Source organism: Paramisgurnus dabryanus, chromosome 5 (genome assembly GCF_030506205.2).
Source record: "Paramisgurnus dabryanus chromosome 5, PD_genome_1.1, whole genome shotgun sequence".
Taxonomy (NCBI): Eukaryota; Metazoa; Chordata; class Actinopteri; order Cypriniformes; family Cobitidae; genus Paramisgurnus; species Paramisgurnus dabryanus.
Window position 1 is genome coordinate 36,474,615 of NC_133341.1, and position 18,839 is coordinate 36,493,453.

An 18,839-nucleotide genomic window follows, 5' to 3' on the forward strand; every position below is an offset into this window, starting at 1 on the left:
CCTCACCACGATTCACGATACACTTAAAATAATGATTTTTTTTTCATTATCGTCTATTAGCATCAAGTGATATTTTAAGAATGTGAAGTGACCTGCAATTTTCTGTTTCAAACAAAGATGGCGATATAGAGGCAAAAAGTTTCAGACTGCACCTTTAAAGGGACATTTCACAAGACTTTTTTTAAGATGTCAAATAAATCTTTGCTGTCCCCAGAGTACACGTGTGAAGTTTTAGCTCAAATACCCCACGGGTAATTTATTAGAAGATGTTAAAATTGACACTTTGTAGGTGTGAGCAAAAATGTGCCGTTTTTGGGCGTGTCCTTTAAAATGCAAATGAGTTGATCTCTGCACAAAATGACAGTGCTTTGGTGGGATAGTGTAGATTAAAGGGCGGTATTATCCTCTTATGACATCACAAGGGGAGCCAAATGCTTGCAAAGAATGCTTGCAGAGAATTGTTTACAAAAACTAAGTTACTGGGTTGATCTTTTTCACATTTTCTAGGTTGATAGAAGCACTGGGGACCCAAGTATAGCACTTAAATATGGAAAACGTCAAATTTTCATGATATGTCCCCTTTAAATAAAGTTTCATTGTTAAATTGGATTTGGTAGATTTACAGTAAAGTACACCTAATTTGTATCAACATGGAAATCTCTGAAAATCAAACCCATGACATTTACTTTGCAAACATAATGCTCTACCCACTGAGCTACAGAAAGATTATAAACAATATAATTTCTCAATGTTTACTCCTAGATAGCAAGCAGTGGTCAATTGTTCAACCAGTAGGGTTTTTCTGGTTAACCAAGGAAGGTATTGCTGGTTTAACTAGTCAAGAAACGTTATTCTTTTCAGCAGGGAAATGGAGTGGTTTGGAGATTTTTCTCTTGAGAAAAGCACTCAGTAAATCTCAGATGTCTCCTCTAGACTCTTAACTGTCACCATGCCCTCCGCTGTGCTATTTTATCCACATTCAATGTGTACCCTTATTGTATTTCACATCTTATTCGTGTTGATTGTTCCTAAGGAATTTTTGGCGAAATCTGAGTCGACCTTAAGTTAAACACGAGTAAGAGCTCGTAAGCTATGAAAGAGCAATAAAATGTTCCTCTGGGATAAATGTTAGGTTTAGGCTTACCAAGTTTCAACAGGCCGTTTGATATATCACCTACATCTTCACAGAATTAGGCTACATTGGACTTAATGTCTAGCCTGCAGATATTATAATTCCTGGGTCCAAAGGGGAAATCTGGGTCTTTTTAGAGATAGACATTGTGTCATCGGACACATCAGCGCTTGGCCACGGCTGTAGAGAGAGGAAGATGGACAGACAGAAATGAGGCCCGTAGATGATAGAGGATGATGGTTTCACTGTGGCATTCCTAAAGAGAATGGTTTATTTTCAATGGAAATATAACTGTCTGTGGCAAGCACTTTTACTCAAAAAACAATGCCAAAAGTCCATTCTGAATTATTGCCGCCCTCTGTAGGTGACTTACAGTCAATGCACTCACTTCCTTTAGGAAAGTATACACTTTTAAAGGGATAGTTCACTCAAAAATGAAAATTCTGTTGTCATTCACTCACTCTCGTATTTTTACAAACCTGTATAAATTTCTTTGTTCTGATGAAGGTATTTTGAGGAATTTTGGTAAATAAACAGTATTTTTCCTACTATGGAAGTAATGTTTGGTTACAAACATTCCTTAAAATATCTTCCTTTGTGTTTATCAAAGCAAAGAAATGTATACAATGCAAAAAATGATGTGTTAATTTTTTACACATTGGGTGTGTCATGCCATTTAAGTCTACATGCTTGTAGTAGCAAAGTTTTTATAAAACAAAACTCTTTGGTTATTTTTTAGTGCGATGCTACTGGTCTAATCAGATTCAATGGATTATGCTAAGCTATGCTAAAAGTGCTAGCGCCAGACCCGGAGATCAGCTGAATGGATTCCAAAATGGTAAAAATCAAATGTTTAACTCTAGAGGAGCCGGAAAATGAGCTTATTTTCAAAAAAAGTGGAGTCACTTTAAAGGATATCTATGCTGACTTCAAAAATTGATTAGATAAAGGTATCTCAGGAGCCAAAATTCAAGTTTTTTTGTCACATGTACATAAAACACTATATTGCACTATGCAATGAAATTCTCAACTACCGTATGGGAATTCCCTATAGCAGGCTAAAATATGAAAATGAGGACACAAACCAATACTAAATCACTACACAAGTACATTTTTATATATTATTTGATTGAATATAATAATTAATTTGTATGCATACTATAGTGTATTCGCATTGATGCACTGCAAAAAATGACTTTCTAAATTCTTAAATTAAGATTTATTTTCTTGATGAGCAAAATGACCAAGGAAAATAAGTGTACACCGCAAAAATGATTTTCGAGAAAAAAATCTTAGTATTTCTTGTCTTTTTTCAATAAAACATATCTAAAAATTCTTAAATTAAGATGCTTTTTCTTGATGAGCAAAACGACATAAGAAATAAGTGTAGTTTTTAGACCAAAAATATCAAATTTAAGTGAATGTTCAAGATTTTTTGCTTAGCCCATTGTCAGATTTTTTGCTTGTTTTATGCACGAAATCACTTAAATTTGACATTTTTGATCTAAAAACTAGACTAAATTTATTGGGTTGTTTTTCTCATCAAGAAAAAGCATCTTAATTTAAGAATTTTTTGATATTTTTACTGAAAACAAGACAAAAATATGTCCTTTATGTGGCTACACTGCAAAAAAAATAATAATAATAAAATAATAATATTTACAAGAAAAAAAAATCTTAGTATTTTTGTCTAGTTTTCAGTAAAAATATCTAAAAATTCTTAAATTAAGATGTGTTTTTCTTGATGAGCAAAACGACCCAAGAAAATAAGTCTAGGTTTAATTAAAAAATATTACATTTAAATGATTTTGTGCATAAAACAAGCAAAAAATCTACCAAATTTTTCTTGAATTTAGTGTTTAAGAAAAATGTTCAAGATTTTTTTGCTTACCCCACTGATAGATTTTTTTGCTTGTTTTATGCACAAAATCACTTAAATTTGACATTTTTGATCTTAAAACTAGACGTTTTTTATTGGGTCGTTTTGCTCATCATGAAAAAGCATCTTAATTTAAGAATTTTTATTTTTTACTGAAAACAAGACAAAAATACCAATAATTTTTTTTCTTGAAAATCTTTTTTTTTGCAGTGTATAAGCTAAAAATGTACTTTAACAAACTCAAAGACAAATTTAAAGATGAACTCTTAACTGTGCTTCAGTGTTGTTTACCCAGCAGCTGTTGCGTTCTGTTCTGCTGGTTATTCATCCATGGATTTGTGGGAGAATGTGACACAAGTGCAGCTGCCCAAACATCTATTTAGTGAAAAATCCTAAACTTTTAAGAAACCTAAAATACATTTGACTTTAATAAACAATGCACTCTTTTTCTTTCAATACATAAATTCATTCAAATTGTCCTCCAACCAACTCACGTCTTTCGGTGCATTGTTTAATTTTATCTGATTTCCCTGAACTAAAATCCCACGACTCAGCCAATGAGACTTCGCCACATGCCGTCAGAAATCCCATATCTTCTGCATTGACCCTCATTCCACCAGAAGACCTCAATCTTTTTAAGATCCGTGCGGGTCTGATACTGTAAGCTCAGGATGTGGCTCACATTGGTGACTCTTGTGATCCTTTGTGCCACAGGGAGAAGTGCTGAAAATGTTACAGAAAGCAAAGCTGAGAATGAAGAGCTCATCATAGCCAGAGGAAAACTGCTGGTGAGTATAAATCTGAAGAGTTATTCCAGAAAATAATAATCTGTTGTATAGAAACAATCACCTTTATTTGTTTGTTTTTGGGGTGACAGGCTCCCAGTGTTGTCGGATGATCCATAAAGAAAATGCCAGAGCTCTATAAATTCCTCATGGAGCGATGGGCATTGTAGTATCCTATAAATTACTGGTTTGAAATTCCTGACTGTATTTTGTATGTTTTCTGTATTACACTGGATTTGCTCAAAAAAAAAAAAAAAAATTAGTGTATAGGAAGTGAATGGGTTGTTTATTTCTTTTATGTACATCATACATGACACAATATATAACAAAAAAAAAAATGTCTGCGAAATAATTCAATGAGCATATTGCTGTGTTGCTTTGGTAAGACAGCATTTGGCTGACACATGAATGTTAATGAAAAGTTTACGGGCCCAGAGCTCTGCCATATGTTTAAACATTTAAAGACCAGAGCCAAAGGTCATTTCTGGTTTGTTGGTGTTAACCTTAACCCGCTGGTTAAAGTCATAACCTGGAGTATGTGTCAGGAGAGGAGAAAAAACCACGACTGATCTTCTTCAATGATAAAGATGAGGAGGTGAAGGTAAGACAGACAGGCACATGCAATCAAAATGGGATTTTTCTTATGGACAAACAAGACATCTGGACACATTTTGCACTTTCTTGCATAAAGATACGCTGCAAAAGTCTCTGTCAAAGAAATGATTACATGTTTAACATTATAGATATCAAATTGTTTTATATACATTTATATTTATGTTTAATTAATAAAGTAAATTTATATATTTATATATCCCCAAATTAAAAACTATATAGTAAACCTTGGTATTTACTATAGTAAATACTTTATAGTTAATTCTAGTATACATTAAACAGTGTATATTACAATTTATTACAGTTATGATAGTAAATAATAAAGTTTACGACAGTATTTACTACAGTTTATCAACTCGTAGTAGATATTATACATTAAAAAAGTGACCAAAAAAAGTCATTACCAAAGTGTAGGAATAACTATAATATACTACAGTTTTTACTGTAATAAATATTAAATGATACTACAATATTTACGACAGTTTATCAACACATATTTATTAATCTACAAAAACTATAAAATACTATAGTAAACATTAACAAAGTGTGGTAATTACTACAATATACTAAAGTGTATTATGGTAAACATTACTATAATATACTACAGTATACTACAATCTACTACAGTTTACTATAGTAAATAAAGTACACTACAGTACTGCAGTTTATCACTTCATTGTGGTTTATACTACAGCATACTATAATATAAATTAACAAAGTGTGGTAAATACTATAATATACTACAGTATACTACAATCTACTACAGTTTACTATAGTAAATAAAGTACACTACAGTACTGCAGTTTATCACTTCATTGTGGTTCATACTACAGCATACTATAATATATATTAACTACAATTTACTACAGTTGCCTATAGTAAATAATAAAGTATAGTATAGTATAGTATATACTACAGTTTATCCACGTATTATAGTTATCACTACCAAATACTATAGTATACATTAACAAAGTGTGGTAAATACTGTAGTATACTACAGAATACTACAATTTACTACAGTTACCTATAGTAAATAACAAAGTATACTACAGTATGTACTACAGTTTATCCACGTATTATAGTTATCACTACCAAATACTATAGTATAGTATACATTAACAAAGTGTGGTAAATACTGTAATATACTACAGTATACTATAATTTACTACAGTTAACTATAGTAAATAACAAAGTATACTACAGTATATACTACAGTTTATCAACATATTATTACTACCGAATACTATAGTATACATTAACAAAGTGTAGTAAGTACTATAATATACTACAGTATACTACATTTTACTAGTAAATAATAAAGTACACTACAGTATATACTACAGTTTATCAACATATTATTACTAACGAATACTATACTATACATTAACAAAGTGTAGTAATTACTATAATATACTACAGTATACTACAATTTACTACAGTTAACTATAGTAAATAATAAAGTATACTACAGTATACTATAGTTTATCAACATATTATTACTACCGAATACTACAGAATACATTAACAAAGTGTAGTAATAACTATAATATACTACAGTATACTACATTTTACTAGTAAATAATAAAGTATACTACAGTATATACTACAGTTTATCAACATATTATTACTATCGAATACTATAGTATACATTAACAAAGTGTAGTAATTACTATAATATACTACAGTAGATATACGCATAAATAATAAAGTAAACTACAGTGCTGCAGTTTATCAATTTATTGTAGTTTATACTACAGAATACTATAGTATACATTATCAAAGTGTGGTAATTACTATAATATACTACAGTATACTACATTTTACTAGTAAATAATAAAGTACACTACAGTATATACTACAGTTTATCAACATATTATTACTAACGAATACTATACTATACATTAACAAAGTGTAGTAATTACTATAATATACTACAGTATACTACAATTTACTACAGTTAACTATAGTAAATAATAAAGTATACTACAGTATACTATAGTTTATCAACATATTATTACTACCGAATACTACAGAATACATTAACAAAGTGTAGTAATAACTATAATATACTACAGTATACTACATTTTACTAGTAAATAATAAAGTATACTACAGTATATACTACAGTTTATCAACATATTATTACTATCGAATACTATAGTATACATTAACAAAGTGTAGTAATTACTATAATATACTACAGTAGATATACGCATAAATAATAAAGTAAACTACAGTGCTGCAGTTTATCAATTTATTGTAGTTTATACTACAGAATACTATAGTATACATTATCAAAGTGTGGTAATTACTATAATATACTACAGTATACTACATTTTACTATAGTAAATAATAAAGTACACTACAGTGCTGCAGTTTATCAATTAATTGTAGTTTATACTACAGAATACTAAAGTATACATTATAAAAGTTTGGTAAATACTGTAATATACTACGGTATACTACAATTTACTACAGTTAACTATAATAAATAATAAAGTATACTACAGTATACATACACTACAGTTTATCAACGTTCTATAGTTATTTCTACCAATAAACAAAGTGTAGTAATTACTACAGTATATTAAAATTTAGCACAGTGAAGTATAGTAAAAATAAATTATATTACAGTGTTATATTACCATATTACTGTACTACAGTTTATCAACTCTTGTAGTTTATATTAAAGAATAATAGTATCCATTAACAAAGTGTCATTAATCCAAGTGTAGCAATTATTGAAATATACTGCAGTACAATTTACTACAGTTTACTTTATAATAAAAAAAAAACTACAATATTTTCTACAGTTTATCAACTCATTGTAGTTTATACCACAGAATACTATAGTCTACATTAACAAAGTGTGGTAAATACTAAAATATACTACAGTATACTACATTTTACTTTGGTAAATACTAAAGTACACTACAGTGTATCAACTCATTGTAGTTACTATAAAGTACTATAAAGTAGTATAGTATACATTAACAAAGTGTAGTACAATAATATAGGCTACTACTGTATACTACAATTTACTATGATAAATACTAAAGTATACTATAATATTTACTACAGTTTATAAAATAATTGTAGTTAATACTATAATATACACTAATGTATAATTGACTACAGTTTACTATAGAAAATAATAAAGTATATTAGTTATTTTCATAGTATATATCCTTTTTTAAAGGCACACAAGGCAAGTCTGAGTATTATTTCTCTACTAGCTCCCCCTAGTGTCTGGGAGTAAATACGTTCTATATCTAAGACTATACGAGACTGAAGGACACCGGGTCGGATACAGCGAACTTGCAAGTGGGGTATTCTTCCTACAGACGGTAGGGGCGGGCGAGAGAGTCTTCATTCGTCATGTAATGAGTCATTTAACCATATACCGACTTACGAAGATGATTTATTAACATAAAAATGCTGCCTTGTGTCCCTTTAACATATTACTAAATGTCAAAGCATATTGTGGGCCACCATGGTGACTTTATTGAAAGAACTGTCTGTTTCATGAATGTTTTACAACGATTATGAGATTGTATCAATCATTTTCACCTCCTTAACTGCTCGTTCACTCATGTGTGCTTTCCAAAGGTTATTCCTGTGAAAAAGATGACAGCAGATGAGATCAGCAGCTTGCTAGATTCTCTTGGTTTCTATAGGAGGTCACAGAAAGGTGAGGAGGTCCCAGAGGAGTTTAAACATTTCCCTTTAAAAGCACCCCGGGATGAATTGTGACACCTGCTGGTTTAAGCTGCCACTGCTACCAATGACGTCCAGCATCTCAAGGCTGAACACAGCCAGACTCTGGACTGACACACACACGGCATGAGGCGGTTTGTTGAACCACTGTCCTAAATCTCACTCTATACAGATTTTACAATAAACTTTCATATGAAATCTTTGGAGTGTGTGACATTGTTTTGTTCGGTTACAAAGAAAAGCAGTTGTGCCAAAAGATCACAAACCCAATGAAAAAAAGAGCAGATTACTTCAAAATTTTCTTTGAAGTAAGTAACAATATGGTATTTTGGTAACTGTGATTACCGTGGTGAATTCTTGTTAAGGATGACAGCTCTAATCTGCTGTCAGACTCCATCTGCTTCCAGGGATTTAATCTGGTTAGCTCTTGGATGGCACCAATTAATCTCACAACGCACGAAGCAAATGGGAGATGAATGCATGACTGTCTGCATGCTGTTTATGTGGTTTACCATGCCTGTGTTTTACACACCTATACCTCGAAATCTGAGAGTGGGTCTGGCTAATGCAAGCGGCTCTGTGTTTTTAAATAACAGGACGAGAGACAGTGAAGACCTCAGAGACTTTTATCAAGATAATGAAGGTGAGATGTCAGCCACAGTCGGTGTAAAATGATTTACAGTCTTTCTGTAGAGATTCAAGTCGTATTAACTGTTAACACTTTTATACACAGCAGTGGATCAGAAAGGAACTAACCCAGCCGTTGGGTTAAAATAATGCAGAACATTTTTATATTTGACCCAACAATGGGTTAAATCAATCCAGCATTTTACCCAGGTTAAATTAAAATTAAGTTACAAACCCAACGGGCTGAGATCATCCCCTTTGACCCAATGCTGCTGGATTGAAAACAAACAAACTTTTTTTTTTAGATTGTATGAATAGGATAAAAATAGGGTTAAATGTGTAATGTGTTTTAGCGGCATCTAGTGTTGAGATTGCGAATTGCAACCAACCTCAATTTCGAAATGCATTGAGAGACTACAGTAGATGCCATATAGGACAAATACGTAGTTGTCTGTGTTTCTCAAACCATATAGTTTAAAAAACAGATGGAGGACGCAACGACTCATTTCATTGTAATGAACTAAACGTAAAATGAACGAGGATGGGTGCATGACATCAGTTTGGAGCCTGGGCATGCGCAGAAGAAATCGCCCATAGGCTCAAACTTCCGCCCAAACGCTCGCGCGCCCAATTCAACCACGCCACCGGAACGTCTTACTTGACTGGCTTGCTAAAATAAGGTAAGTTAAAATAAAGCTCATTTAGTCGGTGTGAAATAACACAGAAATCGAAAATGAATAGTTAGTTATATCTTCAATCTTCCCTCGAAGTTCCGACAATCCGCTCAGAGAAGCTATCAATCACAAATGTCAATCATGAGGACACGCCTCGCATCAAATTGCTAGCTAAAATGAAACTTATCACAAAATGAATAATTGAACATATATCAGCGTGATAAAACAACTACATTAAAGAACCAAACGCATCTTTTGGAAAATTTTATTGGAAATGTAATATATTTTATTTTTATCCGAGTCCGGTTCGTTTGCATGGAGAGGGCGGGGTTTATGACTTGTACTGCAGCCAGCCACCAGGGCGAGATCAAAGAGCCAGCAGCTTCACTTTTCAGGATGAAAAGTCTCAAATTTCTTTTTGACCCAATTCTGGGTTCAAAAATAACTTAGCATTTTTTTAGTGCATATAAACAAAGCGCACATCTGTGAGCCACCCCTGCAAAGCAGGAGATGGGGCCCCTCCCACCAACACTGATGTCATTTCCAGCACCTGCTGCAATAACAGAGTTATTTCTTTTTAACACAAATTCTAAAAATTGTTACATGCTTCTTTTCTAAATGTTTATGCCACAGTTTGTACAAATATTACATTTTTATAATGTATAAAATGTTTATACTGTGACTTTTGTACTTTGTACTCTTCATTGTTTATCAATAAAAAAATAGTTATTTCATTTTATATAATTAAACCGCCATTTTAAGCATTGAATGAATGAACGACAGGCTCGCCTCTCGCTCCTTGGTAACATCGCGCAAGGCAAAAAATAGGGTGACATCTAGTGAAGAAGACTATAGTAATTAGATTAACGTTAATCTTATGTTCAATGTTTGCAAAAACAAATATGAAAAAAAATTTGATTCTGCTCTTTGAGAATCGATTTTGAATCGACCACGTAAAAAAACCCTGAACAGATTAATCGAAAAATAGATTTTTTTGCACAGCCCTACAAATAATGTAGTATTTGTCATGATTTTGATAGGCAGTGTATAATGCCCTTTAGTTAAAAAAAAATATACTGCCAAGAAAGCATTTTTGTTTTATGAACATGCAGACAAACTTGCAGCTGTTCTGATTTTATTGTTGTTTTATCAATGACAGAAATAATTTGTAACATTTCATATAAACCTCATGTTATAATCCACATATTTTATTTAACAGAGCAGTAAATGTTTGGTCATGTCTTACCCTTGTCTATAGACCAATTTCGTGTTTGCAAACAGAGATGACGTTTTTTGTGGGCGGAGCCAAACTGGTTGCAGAAAGTGACTGCTCTGCAGTAGGGTTGTGAAGTTTTTTTAGCATTAAACCGTGATTTTTATGGATCCGGTGTTCTGTCGAAGTCTGATTCCCCTATGTTTCCCTTTAGTGCAATGTTTCTTATAGCGTTTTAATCACGTTACGTTTATTTTTTAGATAGATAAAAAGTTTAAATGGCTTGACTACTGATATGCATGTATGTAATGTATATGTATTGTTCTTTTTTGCTAAATCAATTATTTTTACAGTATGAATCGCTAAAGTACATATAAAAGCAATACTGTATTATATCTAATAGCGTTTATTTAATATTTCATAATTTTCCTGTTTTCTATTATTTCTTCCTTATATTTATCTTACGTGTTTGTTCTGAAACTATTATAAAAGTATTATGTTTAAACATACATTAAAAAGGCCTGTTTATATATTAATAACACTTTACATCATGTGTGTGCTATATTTATATATTTATTAAGTATGTTTATAATTTTAGAACAAATAGGAAGAAGACATAAGCTAAGATATAAGGAAATAAAAATAAATAATAGAAAACGAAAAAATTATGAAATATAAAAAAAATTTGATATTATTGCTTTTTCAGTATAAAAAAACATTTATTCTGAATAAATTATGATTGTAACGTGATACAAACGCTATAAGAAACACATGGAGGGAACAGACTTCGACAGAACACCGGACATCTTCTCTACTTATTTTCTATTCTAATTATTAAAAGATTTCCAGATGATTTCCTCGCTCGATTCTGTCCGTTTTAGGGATTATTGTAATCATAAACACCTACGTTTATCTTCAAATGATGTCTTCGACGATGGTATTCTATAAAAATTTAAGCCTTCTTTTTTGGCATTCTTATTCTGACACTTAACAGCACAACAGTGAGTAAATAAAAAAAAATGAATTCCCAATGCCTTTAAAAGTTATAATAAAAGTACATTTGTTTGATTGGACAGCAATTTCTTCCTGGGATTGGTGATGTAGACAAGAGCGACATTATCATAATTCCTCCCGCTTCGGACTCACAGCCTGTAAGGTAACTTCTGTTAGCATTGCATCGTGAGCGAATCTTTCAAACATGGTAAGGAGCGTCACATTTCCAGCTGACGTCAGAGGTATTCAGACCAATCACAACATACAGATTAGCTGGCCAATCAGGGACACAGAGCTTTTCAAATCAATGAGTTTTAAAAAAAATCATTGCATTTGAGGAATATATCTGAGGCTACAAAAATGTACTGTATGTGAAAAATAAGTGTTTTTTTAACCATAAACCACGCAAAAGCATTGTATTATACCAAATACACAAAATAACCTTGTTTTTTGGCAATAAAACAGGTGCACTTTAACCCCTTAGGTGGTGCAAATACCTTTAGAGTGGGGGGTGAAATTGTGATATACATCTTCAAATTAATATAACTCTGGCATTTTTTGGTCTAGAAGCCTAATCTTGGTCTTGTTTTGAAGAAGACACTTTGGTGAAAGGAGGTGAAAATATTAAATAATTAAATTGTTATAGCAGTTTACATTTGTTTTAATAAATACAAATAATTCCATAACATATTATTTTTATAAATAAAATTATAAAAATGTAAATGTTTCACAAAAGTAATAATGCAAACATGAAGCCATAAGTCTCAAGTAGTTCTGATCCAAATTTCAAGTTAAAATCACAAAAAATGAGGTGTGTGTCACACTTTTAGTGGTTTTGCCAACAACGGCCACTAGGTGTCAACGGTTTGCAGCATACACTTGTCACAAATTATTCAATTACTATCACTGCATTATTATTACTGCAAAAATGTTTTGAAATATGAAAACTACATTCTTAGAGCTTTCCAACAATATATAGTTTGTCAACATTTTTGAAGATTTATAATATGATATTAGAATTATGAATATATCAAATTAATATGCATTCCTATGGGGGGTGGGGTCATGTAACTAAAAACTGTCACTACATTATTTCTATCATCAAATGACCTTGAAATATGAAAACTACATTGTGAGAGCTTTCCAGTGATATATAGTTTATCATGATTTTTTAGGTTTAGAGTTGGGTTTTATTGTTATAAATACGTAAAAACAAATTAGGCCTACCTGTGGCCCCGTGACATTTTAGAAATTGACTCTCATTACATCATAATTCTCCCAAAATGGCAATGAAATATGAAAACTACACACCTAGAGCTTTCCAACAAAATATAGTTTGTCAAGATAAGATTGTTTAGGTTTAGAATAGGGTTTAAGTGCTATACATATGCAAAAACAAATTGAGTCCAACTGTGGCAGTGTGACATTTTAGAAACTGACTCTCACTACAACATTATTTTCCCAAAATGGTGATGCAAAATGAAAACTACACTCTTAGAGCTTTCCAATGACATATAGTTTGTCAAGATTTTTTAGGTTTAGATTATAGTATTAGTGTTACAAATATATAACAACAACGTGGGCCCACCTGTATACCCGTGGCATTTTAGAAAATAGCTCTCACTATGTCATTCCTTTACCAAAATAGTGATAATAAATGAAATCTACACTCTTAGAGCTTTCAAATGATATATAGTTTGTCATGATTGGATAAGAATTCACTTGCAAAACACTGAAGTAAATGTTGGCGTCCCGCTGGCGGGACAGTGACATTTAAATGTTTTGAGGCGCACTCTCTTTAAAATTGAATCAATTACTCTCCCTACATAATTTATTTTATAAAAGACTGTTGATATATGTATTCTAGAGGCTTAGACATTTCCAACAATATATAGTTTGTTGTGTTATACATAAAATTTATATGGAAAATATTGACGTAAACTTAGGTGTCCCGTGAGCGGGACAGCTCCACTTAAGAAGTGAGAATTTCCCTCACTGCGAAGATTACAAATTTGAGTGCAGTTAAAATTCAAATAAATATTGATTTAATGTACATCGGGGGGCCCATCAAAGGGGCGGGGCCCCCACGCACTGCGGAGGTGTCCCCTACGCCGGTGCATCCAATGTATGTAAACAAGTCTCTGGGTCTACACAAAACATCTTAACCTATAAAAATAAAATAGATAATTTAAAAAGCATTTGGGTTTGATTAAACTTCTTGACTGAATGAATATACCGTTAAGTCATGTTTACAGCTGATGTTTTTGTGTTCTTCAGCGTGCAGTGAGATCTCCTCTCATCTTCCACTGCAGATGCTGCTGTATTTCAACAGCTTCTTCTTTCCTTTATGGTGGATTTCTGAGGTTGTCATGTTGGATTTAAAGGTGTGTGGAGTCCTTCACTGCAATCATGCACAAACCATTTCATTACAGGGTTTATACACTGCAAAAAAATGACTTTCTTACTTAGTAATTTTGTTACTTTGTTACTTAGTAAAAATATCTAATTTTTTTTGAAATCAAGAAATTTTTTAAAGAGCAAAATAACCTAAGAAAATAAATCTAGTTTTTAGTCAAAATATATCAAATTTAAAACAAGCAAAAAATATCTGCCAATGGGGTATGAAAAACATCTTAAAATATGTTTACGTTTTTCTTAAACACTTAATTCAAGAACCCCATTGGCAAATATTTTTGCTTGTTTTAAGCACAAATTCACTGAAATGTTGTATTATTTTTGTCTAAAAACTAGACTTTTTTTTCTTTTTGCTCATCAAGAAAATTCATCTTATTTTAAGAAATTTTAGATATTTGAAAACAAGACAAATACCAAGTAATAAATAATTTTTTTGCAGTGTATAATCCAATCTCAAACAGTTTTAATTATGTACTAGTACATTAAAATATTACAATCCTTGTTTTTACATTAAATCAATATGTTTTACATTACAAAAAAAATTAGAATGTAGTCCAAAATAATTTCATGAATAAAAAAAAATCCAATGGTCCTAAAAATAGGTTTATTTTCCTTTAGGTAAATTTCATATCTTATTTCCTGTGATTGTGAAGAGTTTCCTGATATTGAATTTGATATATTTAATGAACTGGCAAATGTTGTGAGGCAGTTTATGATAAATGAGAAGCTTTGTACTGTAAACGCTTTTAAATAAGGTCACCTTTTATTTTATCTCTGTATATTTTTTGAAATGATCCGTTTCAGTGATTTCGAGTGATAATTATAATAAATGTGTGAATATCAAACCCATAATCGCAGCAGCTGGCAGGCCATTAGCAGAAAGTGGGTTCAAACATTAAAATCATGGCTGTATTTAGAGATGACCTGCTGTGTCCAAATGAAAGCGGAAGCTCAAGTGCTGCTATTATTGTATTTATTATACTTTACAGTACACACAAAAATGCTGGGTTATTTACAGCCCAGTGTTGGGTCAAAAAGGGACAAATCCAACCATTGGGTTGTAATTTAACCTACATGCATGCTAAAAATGCTTCTTCAATGGCATCGTGAAGCACATTTTTAAAGTGCACCTAACATTTGCAACGAAGATATTTTCAGAGTCAAACTAAAGTTATGTTCTTTAAAGGTTATTTAAATGCAGGTCATTTCTCTTTCATTTCTTTTTAGTTCTCTTTATTGCCGGTGTATTACCAGTGCTTGTTGGTGACGGGATTGGTGCTGATTAGCATATTTGAAGTATTGCGTGTGTATCTGGGTTACATCGGGAACCTCAAAGAGAAGGTACATACAAAAACTTTATAAATCAATTATTAGAACAACTAGTTATGGACTCATAGTGTGCTGTATGTGTGATACAAAGTAACAAAATAAAACAGAGTACATTTTTAAAAGTAAAGTTTCTGTGAAGGTTTTTTCACACCAATGCCATATTGGTTCACAAAATGACTATTAAGAACCTTTCAAGAAACTTTATTTTAAACGTGTCATCTTCAAAAACACACACTTAAAATGCTGGTGATTCTCTTATCTATCATGTTCTTATTCTCAACAACCCAGGTGAAAAGGTGCACTAAAATACACGTTATTTATGTACATTTTACAATTAAATTGTAATATTTTCATATACTTAATATACAAAAAATGACTCTATAGTACTTCTTAAGATAAACTTCAGAACATGTAAGTGTACCCAACTGTGCTATTTTGAGACACCATTAATTTCAATACAATAGCATTAGTGGCATTAGTATCCTTTTTTAAGTGCACCGAAGTATTACTGTAGTGGAACTATACTTTAAATTAGTATATTTACTTTTTTATTTAGCACAAAAATATCAATTAAGTATATGTTTAGTACATTCAAATATACTTTATTTTTTACCTGGGGATGCCTATTTTACTGTACAGTAATAAAGTTTTTTTTTTTTGTATAAATAAAAAAGACACTAAAAAGATTTGTAATTTTATATTAGATAGTTAGCACTATGTAAATAATAACCCTTCTGGGTTTTAGTCTTAATTTAGCCACAACTTTTTCTGTGTCTCATCAAATGGAATGATTTTTGTGACAAATCTTATATTGACAAATATTTTGAGAAAATGCTTTGAAGTTTTTCAAAAACTTAACAATATACCGTGGGCAAATTTTAGTGGCCAAAAAGCCACTACAATATACATTTGTAAAATTTTATTGAATTAATTTTTTTACATTTCTTTTTGCATAAATCTGGTATCTGTTAATAAATATGCATTAATCAAAACATGATTTTAACTCTTTAATTGCCAGATATATTGAAAATCTTACATTTTGTGTATTCCACCCCCCCCCCCAAATAAGTGACATCACTTATGAACTTGGCATTTAAAGAGTTAACCTCTTCAGCTCTACATCATATTTTGAATTTTTTACAGAATTAGGCATACCAGAATTTAAAAGAGAGCCCTACTCGCATACTTTGGAATAAATTGATAAAAATGGTCTCATTTGACAGAAAACTCTCTGCTTTTAAAACATGTGTAAAATATTGCATATTTTGTATTTTATTTGTTTACAATACTGTGATTAACACTGACAAAAACTCAGATTTTTATAATTTTTTTAATTAAGTTTTTATTTAAGAATCTGTAATTTAGGACATGTTTGGTCTATGTCACTTTAGATAATCTCTTTTGATTCCACTAGGTGGCAATAAACAGGAGAAAAAAGTTTTTTGTTGATAGCATCTTCTAAGCAAAAGTTATTTAGCTTTAATCGAAAGGAGGCGTTAGACTCGCAGAAATATGATGCATACGTTTGCTTGTTTACATAAGTCATTTCAGTTTTCGTGATTCTTTTGAAAATTATTATTGGTTATGTCACTGTAATGTATAAGATCGGTGAAATAAACTACACAGTGACATTCCTGAGAGTGAGAGCTTTCTTTTGATGTGTGATTTGTATATGTTTGGTGAGTTTGTGTGCTATAAATATGAAATATGAACATTATTCATATGATTTTCACAAGGGGGGGGGGGGGGTGGTTGCGAAAGAACGAATTTAGACCTTATTATTTTATTTTATGTAAAATTAAAGCAAATATCATGGGACTTGCAATAAAGCAGAGGTTCTACTCTTTCAAAAAATACCATATATGACTAGTTTTGTGCTTTACAGTTTAAAGGTTTTTACAAAATAATTTTATGACCTCCCCGCGGACCCACCGGTGGGTCCTAGGGCGTGGCCAGAGCTCAAGAGGTTAAAATCATGACATTTTTGTAAACATTTGATAGTTATGATAACAGATTTATACAAAAAAATAAAGAAATTAATTAGATACATTTTTACAGCTGTTTAATTTAGTGGCTTTTTGGACACAAATAACCAGAAAGTGTAGTGAATTTGAACAATGCACAAGGGTTAAACTTCCAGGAAAGTTTATGTTTTCACATATTTGCATATACACTGTAAAAAATTAAAGTTGGATTAACTTAAAAAATTACTTCAATTGGTAATGCTTAAAAAATTAAATTTTTTCAACTTAAATTTTCTCACTTTAAGTAAAAAATTTTAGTTGACAAAGCTCAATTTAGATAAAAGGTAAATTTGTTAGGTGTTACCAATTGAAGTAATTGTAAAAGGTTTGTCACCTTGAATTTTTAACTTAAACTGAGAAGATTTAAGTAGATTAAACATATTGATTTAAAATGTAAATTGATTTATAAATTGAAATATTTTTTAAAGAAGATCCAACTTTTACTTTTTAAAGTGTGTATATATTAATAAAATTCAACCTAAATAGAAATGGTACCCCATCTTTCTCCCTCTCTTTCCCTCTTTGACTGTCTCTCTCTCTCTTTATCAGGTTCCAGAGTTAGCTGGATTCTGGTTGCTGTCCTTCCTCTTCCAGCTGCCTATTCTCCTCTTCTTCATCACAGATGAAAACATCATCATTCTGCCTCTGGAGCGAGCCGTTCATTCTCTCTACCTGGCCTTTCTTCTGGCCGAGGTCCTGGCTTCGTTTTTCGCTTTGCGGGTCATGACTCGTAAACTCGCTCTGCAGTTTCACATGAGTCAGTTTGGTCCTGTACAGAGTCTTCATACAGTAGACACCTTGCCTATGGTTGGATTGTCATATGGAACCAGAAGTGTGTTGCCTGTGAGGGACATCCAGCCCTGCTGAGAGTTTATGGACCATGGAGGTTGATGCATGGGCTGTAACCAAGCAGAAAGTCTTCCATGACATCATTCTGATCTTGGAGTACAAAGTAGGAGAGATTGGGTTGCTATGGTGAACGTGATTTCACCCATCAGGTCATGGATCTGTTCCTGTGTATCAACCAATCTGACTGCCGGATTAGGTTTAGGGGCAAGGTTAGGTTTAAGACTAGGTATTTATTTCCCTGTGATTTTATGGGATTTAGGTTATGGGTTGAGTTTTTGTAAGGACTTTTTGTTTGAATGTTGAATGTTGTTCCAGGACCGACAAAGGATGTTGATTCAGGTGTTTATCTTACTTGGCAATCACATCAACCAAGTTGTTACATGGTTGGGGAAGCTTAAATTTTGTACGAAGCTTTTAAATATTTATGCTTCTCCACTTTGTAACAACATTCTCCAGTCTCCTGCAGAACAATACAGTAAATATTATATTTTCTTAAATTATTATTTTATTTTAATACTATAACAGTTACGTTTAGGCATTTGGCAGATCATCCAAAGCAACTTACAAAAATGAGAACAGCAATGAAGTG

General features: G+C 31.7%; 2 protein-coding genes across 2 annotated transcripts; both read left to right on the plus strand.

Moving 5' to 3' along the window:
• The first annotated feature begins 3,609 nt into the window (after positions 1-3,609).
• On the plus strand, positions 3,610-8,328 carry selenoe (selenoprotein e). Its single transcript, XM_065250944.2, has 4 exons — positions 3,610-3,799; positions 3,889-3,965; positions 4,319-4,397; positions 8,019-8,328. The coding sequence occupies exons 1-4, from the start codon at positions 3,683-3,685 to the stop codon at positions 8,160-8,162; spliced, it is 417 nt and encodes a 138-aa protein (XP_065107016.1). The 5' UTR covers positions 3,610-3,682; the 3' UTR covers positions 8,163-8,328.
• A 98-nt stretch (positions 8,329-8,426) lies between these two features.
• LOC135732690 (transmembrane protein 17A) lies at positions 8,427-18,672 on the plus strand. The gene is made up of 4 exons (XM_065250943.2): positions 8,427-8,769; positions 13,911-14,017; positions 15,276-15,389; positions 17,951-18,672. Exons 1-4 carry the CDS (start codon positions 8,493-8,495, stop codon positions 18,266-18,268), a joined length of 816 nt encoding a protein of 271 aa, XP_065107015.1. The 5' UTR covers positions 8,427-8,492; the 3' UTR covers positions 18,269-18,672.
• Positions 18,673-18,839: the final 167 nt, after the last annotated feature.

Excerpts from the sequence above, each read along its gene's own strand:
- LOC135732690 (XM_065250943.2), top strand. The coding sequence starts at position 8,493 with ATGACAGCTCTAATCTGCTGTCAGACTCCATCTGCTTCCAGGGATTTA. Across the intron at positions 8,770-13,910 it reads CTTTTATCAAGATAATGAAG|CGTGCAGTGAGATCTCCTCT; the intron begins GTGAGATGTCAG and ends TGTGTTCTTCAG. Across the intron at positions 15,390-17,950 it reads TCGGGAACCTCAAAGAGAAG|GTTCCAGAGTTAGCTGGATT; the intron begins GTACATACAAAA and ends TCTCTTTATCAG.